The 12,845-nt window shown below is 45.3% G+C and overlaps 1 protein-coding gene and 1 pseudogene across 3 annotated transcripts in view; one reads left to right on the forward strand and one right to left on the reverse strand.

Annotated features, from left to right (window-relative positions):
• SMARCAL1 (SNF2 related chromatin remodeling annealing helicase 1) overlaps window positions 1–12,845 on the forward strand; it is a 51,432-nt gene that overhangs the window by 22,556 nt on the left and 16,031 nt on the right. For all 3 annotated transcript variants that reach the window (XR_012507160.1, XM_010948727.3, XM_010948729.3), the window contains 2 exons: window positions 4,192–4,332; window positions 7,486–7,704. Coding sequence is in view for 2 of the 3 variants with exons in the window: in XM_010948727.3 (XP_010947029.2) it covers window positions 4,192–4,332; window positions 7,486–7,704 (360 nt within the window). In the remaining variant the exon portion in view is untranslated. The remainder of the gene's footprint in view (window positions 1–4,191; window positions 4,333–7,485; window positions 7,705–12,845) is intronic.
• Window positions 4,490–6,149, reverse strand: LOC123615033 (tetratricopeptide repeat protein 23-like pseudogene; annotated as a pseudogene).

A 12,845-nucleotide genomic window follows, 5' to 3' on the forward strand; every position in this document is an offset into this window, starting at 1 on the left:
CTGGACAGTTCCTGGTTATCCACAGGGCTGTATCGAGCATTGTAGGATGCTTTGCAGCATCCCTGGCCTCTACCCACTAAATGCTGCACGCACCCCCAGTTGTGACAACCACAATTGTCTCCAGATATTGCTAGATGTTCCCTGGGGGTAAGGGAGCAAATCACTCCTCCCCTTCTCTTTTGAGAACCACTGATCTATATACTCTAAGGAAATGAATTAAAGTATTTTGGGAATAAACAGAGTTGGGAAGAAGTAAATAATGCCTTTGAAAAGCCACATAAGGGCCTAATTTAATAGCACTTGATTGCTCGTCTTAACTTGTGCATCTCATAGAACTGTGTTATGATAATTAGTATTTTAAGATATTTTCAGCAAATGTCCATAATGAGGTAATTAGATTAGCTCATACTGCCTGTGAGAGAGCCAGGCCAGATAATGCGGGTTTCGTGAATGGAAACAGCAGCTGCGTGCAGAGGACATGGCGCTGAGGTTGTAAGAAACTGGCGTCATTGTCCCCTGGGAAGTGTGACATCTTTCTTCCCCTGCAGCACCATTCGCCTGGGCTATGCTAAGCAAGGTGGTCCCTGTCATATACAGTTGACCCTTGAACAGCGTGGGGGTCAGTCTGCCCTTAACTTATAGTTAGTTGGCCCTTGGCAACTGCAGTTCCTCCGTATCCTCTGATTCATCCAGCCTTGGACCATGTAGTACTGTAGAGTTTACTATTGAAAAATACCTGCTGATAAGTGGACCCGTGCAGTGCAAACCCACACTGATTAAGTGTCAACTACGTGAAAGTAGGCAAGACAGAAACTATAAAGAACAAAACTAAAATCACCTTTACTCCTTCCAACATAGAAAACCACTGTTGTTCTAACACGTCAGTTGCAGGGCAAGATTGTCATTTTTAATGGCTTGGGAGCATTTCGTTGTATGGACACATCCCATAATTTAGCCCATAGTGTTAGAGGCTGTTTTGCTATTATAAGTAATTCTGCAAATGAACGTCATCTGTATATTCACAGCTTGTATACTTTGTCCTCTGAGGACAGATTCTTACACTCAGAGTTTCTGGGTCATAATTTTACCTTTTGATAGATGCCTCTGCAGTCCAGGCTGCTCGGGCAGCACCGTCTTCACTCCTGTTCAGCCTGAATAACACGGTCTTTTTCTCCACGTGACCCCAGTCTGAATGTTATCAGACTTTTCCCTTTTGAGCAGTGAGGTGTGTGTTTGAGTTTCCTTTAGTGGTGTTTTATTTATAGTACTTTTTATTGTTAAACCAGTTAGATTATTTCTTTAGAAGGAAAAAGGCCCTCAGAATCCCAACATCCTTTCCAAATAACTTGCTGTTTCTCTTTGTGTGTGTAGAGTCCTTTAATCTCTGCCGATTGGCTGGATGAGAATAGTGGTCTAAGGTGTATGAGCTTTTTCTTTTTCCTTTTTCATTAGTTTAAACAGATGGCATATTCAAATAGTACAAAAGGGTGTACAGTGAAAAATAACTTTCTCCCACCTCTGGATTCCTAGTCCCTTGTCGTCTCCCTGAAGGCAGCCACAGTTGCCCAATGTTCAGGTTTACTTCTAAAAATTAGTCCATGCCCATGAAAGTACACGCACATGTGTTTCCTTTCTCCCTCCCGAGTGTTCGACAATCACCATTTTGCACCTACCTTTTTTCCCTTAGTGTTGTATCTTGGTAATCATTCCACCTTGTTCCTGATGACTCGACCTCATTCTTGCAGATGGTATTCTGTTGTATAAATCTGCCATAATGTGTATCATCTGTTCCCTTGTGGTGGCTTTGTAACCAGGCTTTGGGTGTTCCGTACAGCACTGCAATGGCCAGCTTTTCATGTGATAACACAAGCGGGAGTAGAAAGCCCAGTTCCCTTGCACCTAGAAGAGAAAACCCAAAACCCTTCGCGTTTTAAAGAGATGGCTCTTTGCCTCTCCAGGTCAGAGGGGAGTGGTGTCAGCTGGAGGGTCTGCTCTCCCGCAGTGATCAGGCAGGCTACAGGAGGGGTCCCCTGCTCGTGTGAATCGCCAGACTTCTCTCCAAAGGCAAATAGAAATCAATTTTTTTACATTGTTCCATTGTGCATTTCTTGAGTGCCAGAGGAGTTAACTGTGAAGTGTTCAATTTAGTGTTGATTTATGTAGTTTTCTGCAATTATAGTTTCCTAAATTGGAAGTTCTCAGAAGTGGAGAGTGACGTATAAATCATGTGCAGCGGGGCACGATTAAAGGCCTCACGGGTGGCAGTGCTGACAGTCAGACGTGCTGGGGCTGCTCAGGCTAAATCATTCCGTGGAGATGAGATGCCGTCCTGGCTTCTTTTCACAGCTGGCCTTTTTCTTTTTCCATGATGCTGCCTCTGCCTGTTCACACCCACAAACATCCATTTTCCACGGTTGGACCGTGTATGGTTGGTCTGACTCTGCATTCACTCCATCCTATGAGTACCTGACCGAGAACACGGATCAGGGGTTAATTTCCATCCCCTGATCCGTGAGCTGCTGCCCAGGCTGCATCCCTAGGCTGCAGCAGCAGTGACGTGGGGAAGAGCTTTGGGACGATGAGCTGATTTTTTCTTCCTGATAAGACTTTTCATTTTCCCCATTTCATTGAAATGGTCTTGAGCCAAGGCAAGCGATGCTACAGGCGTCATTCAAGAAGCTCATTGTTATTTTAATGAGTCTGCATTAAACCGTGCAGGAAATTAGAGGACCGGGTAATTGAACTGCGGAAAATGATAGCTGGAGAAATTCATAGCTCTCCTGTCATAGTGGAATTAGGTATTGGTGGTTGCTGAGAGGGCAGAAGTGCGTCTTGAAAATTGTATATATTGTATATTTATAAAGAATCATTTTTCTTTCCTCTGTTGCATCTTTATTTATTTATTTTTATGAGGCAGTGTATCCATTTGAAAACCTAATTTCCTCCTGTAGGTGATTGACTGCATGCAGTTGCCTTATGCTGCTGTCATTAAGTCAAGGTGACAGTGGTTAACAAGCTGTTTCTAGACAACTGAGCCCATGGCAGGGCCCCTTCCCAGAGGTGAAATGCACTTTACCTCCAGTGATCTTTGGCCATTCCATGTTCTAATACAGTGGGAAGTGTCTCCTTTTTTATCTCGCCCTCTTTCTCATCTGAGTAAGAGGTGGGATGTTTGGGTCTGGTCTCCTTGGGTCAGGCTGGTGTCGGGATAATGGGGAACCTGGAGTCTGTCATTGGAATCCACCAACTATTTATGCCCATGCTGCCCACGGCTGCTGCAGGCCTGGGCTGAGTGTAGTGTTAATGGATCCAGGTCCCATCTTTTAAAGTCCTTATTAACTGCAAAATGAGCTTGAGTCAGAGATCTCAAGGCTGAAAAGCATTTTGCAGCTGAGTTAGAGACGGCCTTTTCTTTTTCCCCTCTAAAGAAAATCAAATAGAGGCTTATATGTAGGCCATTGCTCTTCCTCCTGGGACTGAGAAAGGACTGGTCCTAGGTGTTGCTATCTGCTCATAGGTTCGGTCTGGGGGTCAGAAGTCTATCCTGGAAAAAGTTCAGAGCTGCTGCCGTCTCCCATACTCCCACTTCCTCTTCCAATGCTGGATTCTTTGAGTTCACTCCAAGTTTCCTGGGATGCTCATTAGCTTCCTTCTAAATACTTTTCGGCAACATGAATAATTATTGATTGCTTACTTTGTGCCAGCCATGGTGCTACAGAATATAAAAGTGATCACAGCCCGGTCCTTAATCTCAAGAAGCCTGCAGTCCAGTGAGGGAGAAGACAAGGTGGAATTCAGTGTAGTGTGCTAAGTGCTCACGTAGAGGTGGACAGGGGGCACAGTCGAGGCAGCTTAGGAGAGGACGTCCAGCCTCTTACACGTGTCACACCGTGAGGTTCTTGGAGCATGCGTGCTCTTTTTCTCCAGTCATAGTATCTTCACTTAGACTTCCCACCCAGGGTGTGGCCCCACGGAACTGGGGTGTGAGGCCAGCTTTCATGTGTTTGGAAGCTAGATCCACCTTGGTTCTGAGGTGAGTAATCTTGAGAAGTACCAGAAACTGGAGGTGTTCATGCAAGATTCCAGGGGAACATACTATTCCGGGGGCATCGTCTCCAGCTCACAGGGCACCAGGGAGATTCCCAGCCTGTCCTCTGCGCCTCTTGGCATCTTCTACTGTTTGTCTTCCAGGTTGCCAAGCGGGTGATCTTACTGTCAGGCACGCCAGCCATGTCCCGGCCTGCCGAGCTCTACACGCAGATCCTTGCCGTCAAGCCAACCTTCTTCCCTCAGTTCCACGCCTTTGGACTTCGCTACTGTGGTGCCAAGCGGGTATTTATTCTCCGTTCCCTCTCCTCCCAGAGCATCCCTCACTCTGACTTTCACACTGGCCTTTGCGCCTTCCCTTTGGCCATGGTGTGATCATAAGAGCGCAGGCCAGATTTCAGTTCTGCTTCGCACCTAACTCTGACCATGGCCTGTCCTCAGGGGTTAGGCCCCTCTGAGCTTTAACGCCTGTGGTGGGTCCGGGTTAGTGTTTTCCGACAAAGAAACCGGTGGCTGACACGTAGGTGTGTGGAGGAGGGCCAGCGGCTCTCCCCCAAGAGAGGGGTGCTGGGGTGAGTCCCAGGCGGGGCCGAGGCCCTGCACGCTCTGTGGAAAGACAGAGGGGGCCTTGGGGAAGGCGGGGCAGGGAGCGGATCTCCGGCTGCCCCGGTGGGCTCTCACCAGCGGGCCTCTGCTCACAGGCGTTGACTCATTATAGTGAATCATGCCTGGTCACCAGGCCAGAAGCCTCTGACCTACAGATTATTTCTGTGAATTCGGTGCCAGTGGGGCAGATGCCGCTGGAGCTACAACCCGTGTGGCCTCTCTTCTCCAAATATGGCAGAGGAAGCCTCGTAAACCCGAATGCCATTGCGATCAAAGTCTCCACTTCTAAAACCTCAACTTTTTTTAACTTAAGGAAAAAAAGATATTTAATGACATGGAGAAATAAAAGAGTGGGAAGAAGTAGGATGCAAAACATTCCTTATAATTAATTATTCATTCTTCCTGTCCCTTCCCCACCCCCTTCCCCTTCTCCTCCTCTCTCTGTCTCTCTCAAATATGCCTGGAAGACAGTGTACACCAAAGTGGATTGCCATTGTCCATTTCTCATCCCAGTGAGGAAACCAGTGACTTTTAAATGTTTAAGTTACATTATTCACAAACCCCAGTTCCTCCTGACGGGCATTAGTGTTCATCAGTCTGACCCAGCCGGCGGAGCGGGAGCTGCTGTCCTCCTCACCAGTTCCCTGTGTCCCTTCCAAAGCCACTCGCTTTCAGAAGTATGGCCTTGCCAGACAAAGGGAAAAGAAAATTCTAGGTGCTACCAGCATTTCTTGTGAACCAGAGGAAAGGGGCCTGGAGGTTGAGAGCAGAGGAAGGAGGGGTGGGCGGAGCTAGTGCTTAGCCCTGTTACCGCTGGTCTCCTCGTCAGCAGATGCATCGCCCGTGCGAGCTCCAGCCTTCACGTGGGTGGACTTTGCTGAGATTCTCTGTGCTGGGCCTCTCCAGACATGGCATAGGCCTCGGCTGGTAACACGCTCACCTCTGCGGTTTGGGGGCTGGCTCAGTGCATAGAGAAACACGGGTCGAATGGGCCTGCAGCCAGTGCTGGCGGACCTGGGCGTGGTTCCACTGTAGACTGGTCACATCCGATGTCCTGTCACTGTTGGCAGTAATGAATGTTGCCAGGTGCCTTCTCAGAGTATGCCAGGGCTGTTTTCAACCAGCAGATGGCCAAGGAGGCCCCGCCCCAGCAAGTTGGTCCCTCTCTGAGACTGGTAATCCACAAACACCTACCTTATGTAATTCTTTCAGCTCCTCCGTGTGCCCTCTACCTCTGCGGGTTGAAGTAGGCCTCTCTGCCTTGATTCGGCAGGAGCGGGGCCACCCCCATAGTGCAGTGGAGCATGACCAAAGCTCTCCTTGGCTGTGTCTCCCTTGCAGCTCAGCAGTGTGTTCTTGATGGACTCGGCATGTTTCCTGGCTTGGGCTGGGGGCCTCTCAGTGTCAGGTGACCATAGCCAGGTTGGCCAGGGCCTGCACACATTTCCAGTGTTCCTCCCCAAAATGACCTGAGAAAGGATGACACAGAGAATCATCTTAGGTGTTTGTTTTTTCCCTTAATCAGCTGAGCTGTCAACCTTTGGTATTATTGGGTTTTAACCTGTAAGATTAAGAGCTGACAATATGAGAATGTAGGTTCATGATACCCAAATTAATTATGATACCCTTTTGTTCCTAGCATGATTGTTATGTAAAGCAGCTGGTAGGCCGGGCCGCCTTTTTTTCCTTTTCTGTTTCTTTTTTTTTTTTTTTTTTTGTGGCCAGATTCTTGCATGAAGAGAATCCACTGAAGAGAATGCCCCATGCCAAGCTCATTTTCGACCTCATAGCATGAAGGCATTTGCAGACAACTTCTAGTTGATTTCAGAGTTTTGTTTTTTTAAAAAGAAGCAGTGTTATTATGTTATTTTTCCACCTTGGGCTGCCTCCTCCTGTTCTCAATTTGGCAAAGGTGTCCTATAAATTTTCCATGATTATTCTAGGTACACTGGCCCTCGAAAATGATCAAGCCCCTGCCCTCAGGAGTTCACAGTCCAGGGTGGGCTGAGGCACGAGGGGAGATGAGCAACTGAAACTCTAAGGCAGCAGGCACCCTGGCTCCCTGATTTTCTACAAGACCGTAGAAGTCAGTCCTGTTTTCCAGGAAGTTGTTAGCAAAAGACAGGGTTTTTATTTTAACTGGTAACATCTTATCCAGCTGTGTGGCAGGAAATAGACATTCTTGCTCACTGTCTCCCATGAACAGCTAAATGAAGGAACTCTTTTTTTGAAGGACTCCCTGGGTACTTTAAATAAAACCCACTTCTGGTTTCAGCCAGACTGCAGACACCTTTAGCTCCCCCACCACCCCCACCACCACCACCACGATGGTGTTCACCACACCATGCTTGTTTCTGTTGGCGTAACCCACGCTGAGGAAGAACAGCTTTGTAAATCCTTGTAAACCTCATCCAATAAAGATATTACAACGTTATCTATTACACTGTGAAATGGGCTCTGAAGGGTAAGCCCCAGGAAGGATTATTTCTGCATTTAGTATCTGGGAGTAGTCTGACAAGCTGAGTGCCTCGTTAGTTCTTGAGCGTAATGGACACCAAACCTCTTGACATCTTGCCTTTGTGGCTAGAAAGCTTAGTGCCAGACTGTGGGAAACCATGATACGTGTTCTTGGTCCACCTCACTCCTGATTTTCTTTCTCCCTTTTCCTTCCTGTTTCTCATTTGTATTCTATGAGGTTTTATTCATCCTACAAGGCCACTTGGAGTTCTCTGAGCAGAGCTCAGGGAAGAGAAGGTTGTACCTGGAGCTCACAGCCCTGTTACTCAGCCCTGGGAAAACCTCACAGGCTGTATCTCTGTCCTGCCTCCACAGATGCCCTGGGGATGGGATTATTCAGGCTCCTCCAACCTCGGAGAGCTGAAGCTCCTGCTGGAGGAGGCGGTCATGCTGCGACGCCTCAAGTGTGACGTCCTCTCCCAGCTCCCAGCCAAGCAGCGCAAGATGGTGGTGGTGGCCCCAGGCCAGATCAGCGCTGGGACCAGAGCTGCCCTAGACGCCATGGCCAAGGAGATGACCACCAAGGACAAAACTGTGAGTCCAGGGCTGGAGGAGGGGTTTGGAAGTCCGTGTGTCCACAGCTGCTCCTTTCTGGGAGGGGCTCTGCGGAGATTACCCAGCCGCCCCTGCCCTTGTCTTTCTGTAACCTCTCCCCATCTCCCTGGGCCAGGACCGGGAGCCCGCTTCATTTCTCAGCCTACCTAGTCTGCTTCCAGAATCTTTTATTAATTTGCACTTTTATACTTGTATAGATCACTGTTGATGGATGGTCTTAAAAATAAATCCCAGGGCAACCATGGGATGGTGATATATATTCTGAATCCCTTAAAGACAGTTGCAAATAATATTTAGTGTGTTTTGCGAATGTCTCAGTCTAGTAACAGTTGTTGGAAGTTAGTCCTAAGTGTATTTGGTATATAAGTTAACCCTCTAACCATCCCATGCCATTTGTTTAGTCAGAGCAACAAACTGACACATATAATAAAGAGTTTTCAAACCCTCTTATCCCTCACTACAGTCATTATGATTGGCAGGAAGTTGGCATCCCCATTTTACAGAGAAGGAAACTGAGGCTCACAGAGATTGGGATTTGCCCAAAGTTTTATGGCTACTCCATGGCAGAGCTGAGGCTATAACCAAGCCTGTTAGTCCTATATTTTAGGGCTCTTTCCAAGATGGTGGTTTTATCTTTTCAAAACACTTTCATTTCATGTCTGTCTTTAGTGTCATACTGTGCTAAGTGCTGTAAAGTAATCTATACCAGCTCTGTCTCTGTCCTCTTGGGATAAAACCTTGCAATTTTCATTCCCCAGAAAATAACAGTCATTGACATTTTTTGACATTATCATAAAGCATTATGTGGGCTTGATAATTCCCTGTATACAGAAACTTAGATCTAGGTGAGATCTCAGCCTTCTGGGAGAGTGCAAAATAAATCAGAATGACAGGAAGCAGAGGTGTGATTTTTTTTTTTAATGTTATTTTACCTTGTGATGAGCAAGTCTGGCTAGTAACTTTTAAGAAACAGTGTAGGGCAGAGGATGCACTGGTTAACTGTCTAGCTGTATTTAGTTTATGCTGTATGATGCATAATCATATGGGCAGCCTGGAGGAAGGGAGCAGGCATAATTTTTTTGTCGTGGAGTTTTCAAACAAAGTTCCGTATGTATGGACATGGACGCATAGACCAGTGGTTTTCAAATTGTATTTCAGTGGAACCCTGAAGCCGAACCAGGGTGTTCTGTTGCTAAAATCAGTGTTGGTGCTCTTTTTCTGATTTCTGGAGATAAAAACTCAATGAATAGTTTTTCTTTTCAATGTAAAATGTTTTCTTAGAACTTTATTAAACCTTAATGTCTACTAACTTGCCCCCTAATAAACTCTACAGACAAGAAAACCAATGGACATGAATAGCGTATATAATATTGATGGAAAAAATTCAGAAGTGTGATATTTTTAGATGTAAAGAACTGAATGTTTATAAAATGCTATGTTTTAGTTCCTTGTGTGAGAGAAGAAAGTCTGTCAGTAGTTCATGGGAATCCCCAGAGAACACCCTGGTGTGTACCCAGTCCACCTCCTGAACCAGGTGGAGAATAGCCAGTGTAGACAATTGACAAAGTGGTCAGTGAACATTTGAATTGAGGAGGAAAGTCACAGAAGGTCAAGAGGCAACTGTAAATTGTGTAGTATGGCCAAAAAGAAAAAGAAGACAAAGAAGTATGGGAATCTTGAACTTAGTGCAGCAAGGTTTGAAACCATTTTTTAAACTTTCCACCAATGTGTATAGTTAGGTGAGTGGCTCTTTCCAAAGATGATTGTAGGTGTAACCTGCAAGTTTGATTTCTGAGTTTACAGGCAAGGATATGAAATTGACAAGGCTGAGCTATGGAAATGAGGAATGTTCGGTGTTTATAACTTCCCGTAGCTATGAAAATCCCTCATCTTACCTAAAAGGGGGGCCACGACCTGCCTCACAGGGTTGGTGCCAGAAAGTATGGAAGGCTGGTGGCAGTTGCTCTGTGTCCCACCTGTTGTGTGATTGTGGTCTCTGCTTCTTCACCCCAGAATCTAAACGCTATTTTGCAGAGTGTGAAAACAAGCCCTAAATTGCGGTGTCATTCTTAAAGAATCCAGTGGAGAAGGAAACTAGAGCTCTTCTCAGTCCAGTGCTTAGGAGTTGCTATGTGCTTCCTTGGCATCTGGGGACATTAGAGATCGTCCCTAAGAGAGAGAAATTGAGCTGGTACAGATTACCTTCAGCATGACGCTCAAGCCAGATGCTAAATTCTTTTTGATAATAAGATAAATCCTTGAAAATTTGGTTTTCTTTTTTGTTCTTTAATGTAAACTCATTTTTATAATAGAAAATCCAAGTGGCAAATGAATTTATGAGCATGACACTTTAGAACATCAGAACCTTTCTTACCGTAAAGCCCTGGATTTGGTGCCTCTGCACACCGTGACTCCAACTGGGAGCACCCCCACAACTTAACTCAGGAAGGGGAGCCAGTGCCGGCCGGGGCTTGGACCAGATGACCATCGACATGCCTTCTGAACCCTGAATGGCTGTGAAATCTGGAGTTGAAAGACTTAAAATGGAGGGTCACGGTTTTATGGTTTTAGTCTGTGAATCTACAGAAAGCACCCCAGCACCACCACCATTTTTATAGTGATTCTGTAGCCCCAAGTTTCCATGTGATTTTGCACATTATAGTGGTTCCAGCAAAGCACTGCTGGCCTGTTAAGAAGAGAGTCTTTCTTTGTTCTCTCATACCTTCCCATCTGGAGGAAGACATTTTTTGAAAAGCTTTAAATCACAGAAGCTGAGGTGAAGCAGCCAATTTATAAAACATAATGCACAGTGAAAGCTTTTTCTCATTTTTCAGCTGAAATAATAGATAGCTCTTCACAGGCTAAGAAAAACGGACTCTAATCATCTTCCGTCTAAAGCCATTTTTTGATCAGCAAGACCAGGAGCAGAAAAGTGGAGCTAGTCCGTGCAGGCTTCCTGGTGACAGTATCAGCTCACCTTTCTGCTGTTTGACAATCCACTCAAATTCCAGCATAGAAAAATAAATTCAGAATCCCAGTGGATCTAATTTAATAAAAGTCTAGGAGGCAGGAACAAAGAATGCAGGTTATTTAAAATTTCCCAGCCCGTGGCTGGCAAAAGAAGTAAGATCATTAAATAGACTAGTATTATGTCTACTCAGTTTTGGGAGCTTTTTTTCCTTAAGATAAAATCTATTGATTTCTCCCACATTAAAAATATAATAGATGTCTGTTGTATAAATTCTGAAAAAAAGAAAAGTACTTATAATAAGTAACATTTATTAAATGTTTTTTATTACTATACCATAAAAAAGATTCACTCATTGTTTTTGCATTATGTAATTTTGACATATATACTAGGGTATTTTTTTCTATAAAATATATGTGTATTTGGCTTTAAAATATATATTTATATAGAAATATATGTGTAGCTTATGTATGTAATAAGCAGCATATGTATTTTAAAAGCAGAATTGGGATTTTATAAAGATACATCAAGTGGGGAGGAAAGCAGGTTGCAAAACTGTATCTGTGCACTTTTCCATGTTATACATTCTTTTGAAGTATAATATTTGAAGGCTGCCTGGTGATTCTCACCTGGCTGTATTATAATTTTGCCAATCATTTTTAGTTGGACATTTAAGTGATTTCAGTTGTTCACTATTCTAAGTAATACTGCACTGAAAAAGCAGTTAGGAATTTGTATACCTCCAGTTGTATCATGAGGATAAATCTTAAGGGGTAAGTTGCTGCATCGTAGGGTACAGGCATATTTTGAAAGCTTTTGGAATGTACTGACAAATCATCCCCAAAAGGGTTAGCCTGGGGGACCATCCCCCCAGCCGAGTGTGATAAGGATGTTTGTTTTCTCATACCCACATCAGCTCTACATGTTAAATCTCGGGGCAGGGTTTCTGAAAGTGCTTTTCACCATTTCTCCATCTGTTTGTTTTGCCCTCCCCCTTTCTTAATAGCAAGTGTGGAGTGAGTGGGTGTAGGTCAGAGGGAAGAGCCTGCCAAGAGTCTCTGAAGGACTCGGGAGTAAAATTGTAGATCAAGGACGAGTGGGGTGCAGTCTGCTTGAGGGGTCCACATGGCAGGTGAGGTCATCATACGGAAGCCTGACACTGTCTAGCCCTTCCACGTGTCCTGCTAGGGACACGTTCGGTTGGAGGGCCTAACCTGCTGCAGGGAACCCTTTGAGGGACACGAATGGACTTCGTGTGAGCTCATGGGCCACACTCACAAAATTGTGCATGTGTCTGAGTCCTGACTGGGCGTGGGGCTGAGAAACGTGTTAAGACACACATACACACACAGAATCACCTCTTCAACATGAGTTCCCAGGAAGTTTGAGTTGTTCAGTTGAACTGCTGCCCCAAACTAGAATGGACGGTGGCCACTACTGCCATGACACACAGAACATAAAATGGATCCACTGCCTGTCAGTGTCCCCATGGATTCCTGTGGTTCCTGGGTCTCTTCTTCCTTCTTGTCAAGGCCTAGAGGGAAGATGCTGTTTAAAGGCAAAAAACTATTTTGAGCAGGTAGCTTTTCTCATCGTCTGTGGTGTCTGTAATTTAAGGTACAGTCTGGCTGTGGCTGTTTCCTGAGTTATTGATGAGTTCAGGGCCATAGGTGTTATTACTGCTTTGTTCTGTGAAGAACCAAAGTTGCCGGGTCACTGGCCTCACAGGGCCCAGAACCCAAAAGTGGGGGTATCTGTAAACCCAGGCTGGCCAGTGGAAGGAGACGGCTGCCCTACCACTGATGGTAAGAGTGTCTGTCATCTCTGGGAACTCAAGAGTGACAGTAAGTGTTATCTCATATTGTCAGGAAACTATTTAAGCATCTCCTGTGTTAGCATTCTTTATTGGGATTTACTTAGATGCAGACTATAAAGAAAATATAGTTTCCTCTCGAAGTCAATTACGTTATGTAGAGACAGGCCAGAAACACGTGAATAATAGTTTTGAGATGATACTAGAATAGACTAGTTGGGGTTGGTTGGAATTGATTCAGTAAATCTTAGAGGTGAGCTTAGTCAGTTGGGTGTGGATACAACTGGGCAGGTGAAAAGGGAGGGTGGGGGCACACCCGGGGCCAATGTCATGTGTAAG

Source organism: Camelus bactrianus, chromosome 5 (assembly GCF_048773025.1).
Source record: "Camelus bactrianus isolate YW-2024 breed Bactrian camel chromosome 5, ASM4877302v1, whole genome shotgun sequence".
Lineage (NCBI taxonomy): Eukaryota > Metazoa > Chordata > Mammalia > Artiodactyla > Camelidae > Camelus > Camelus bactrianus.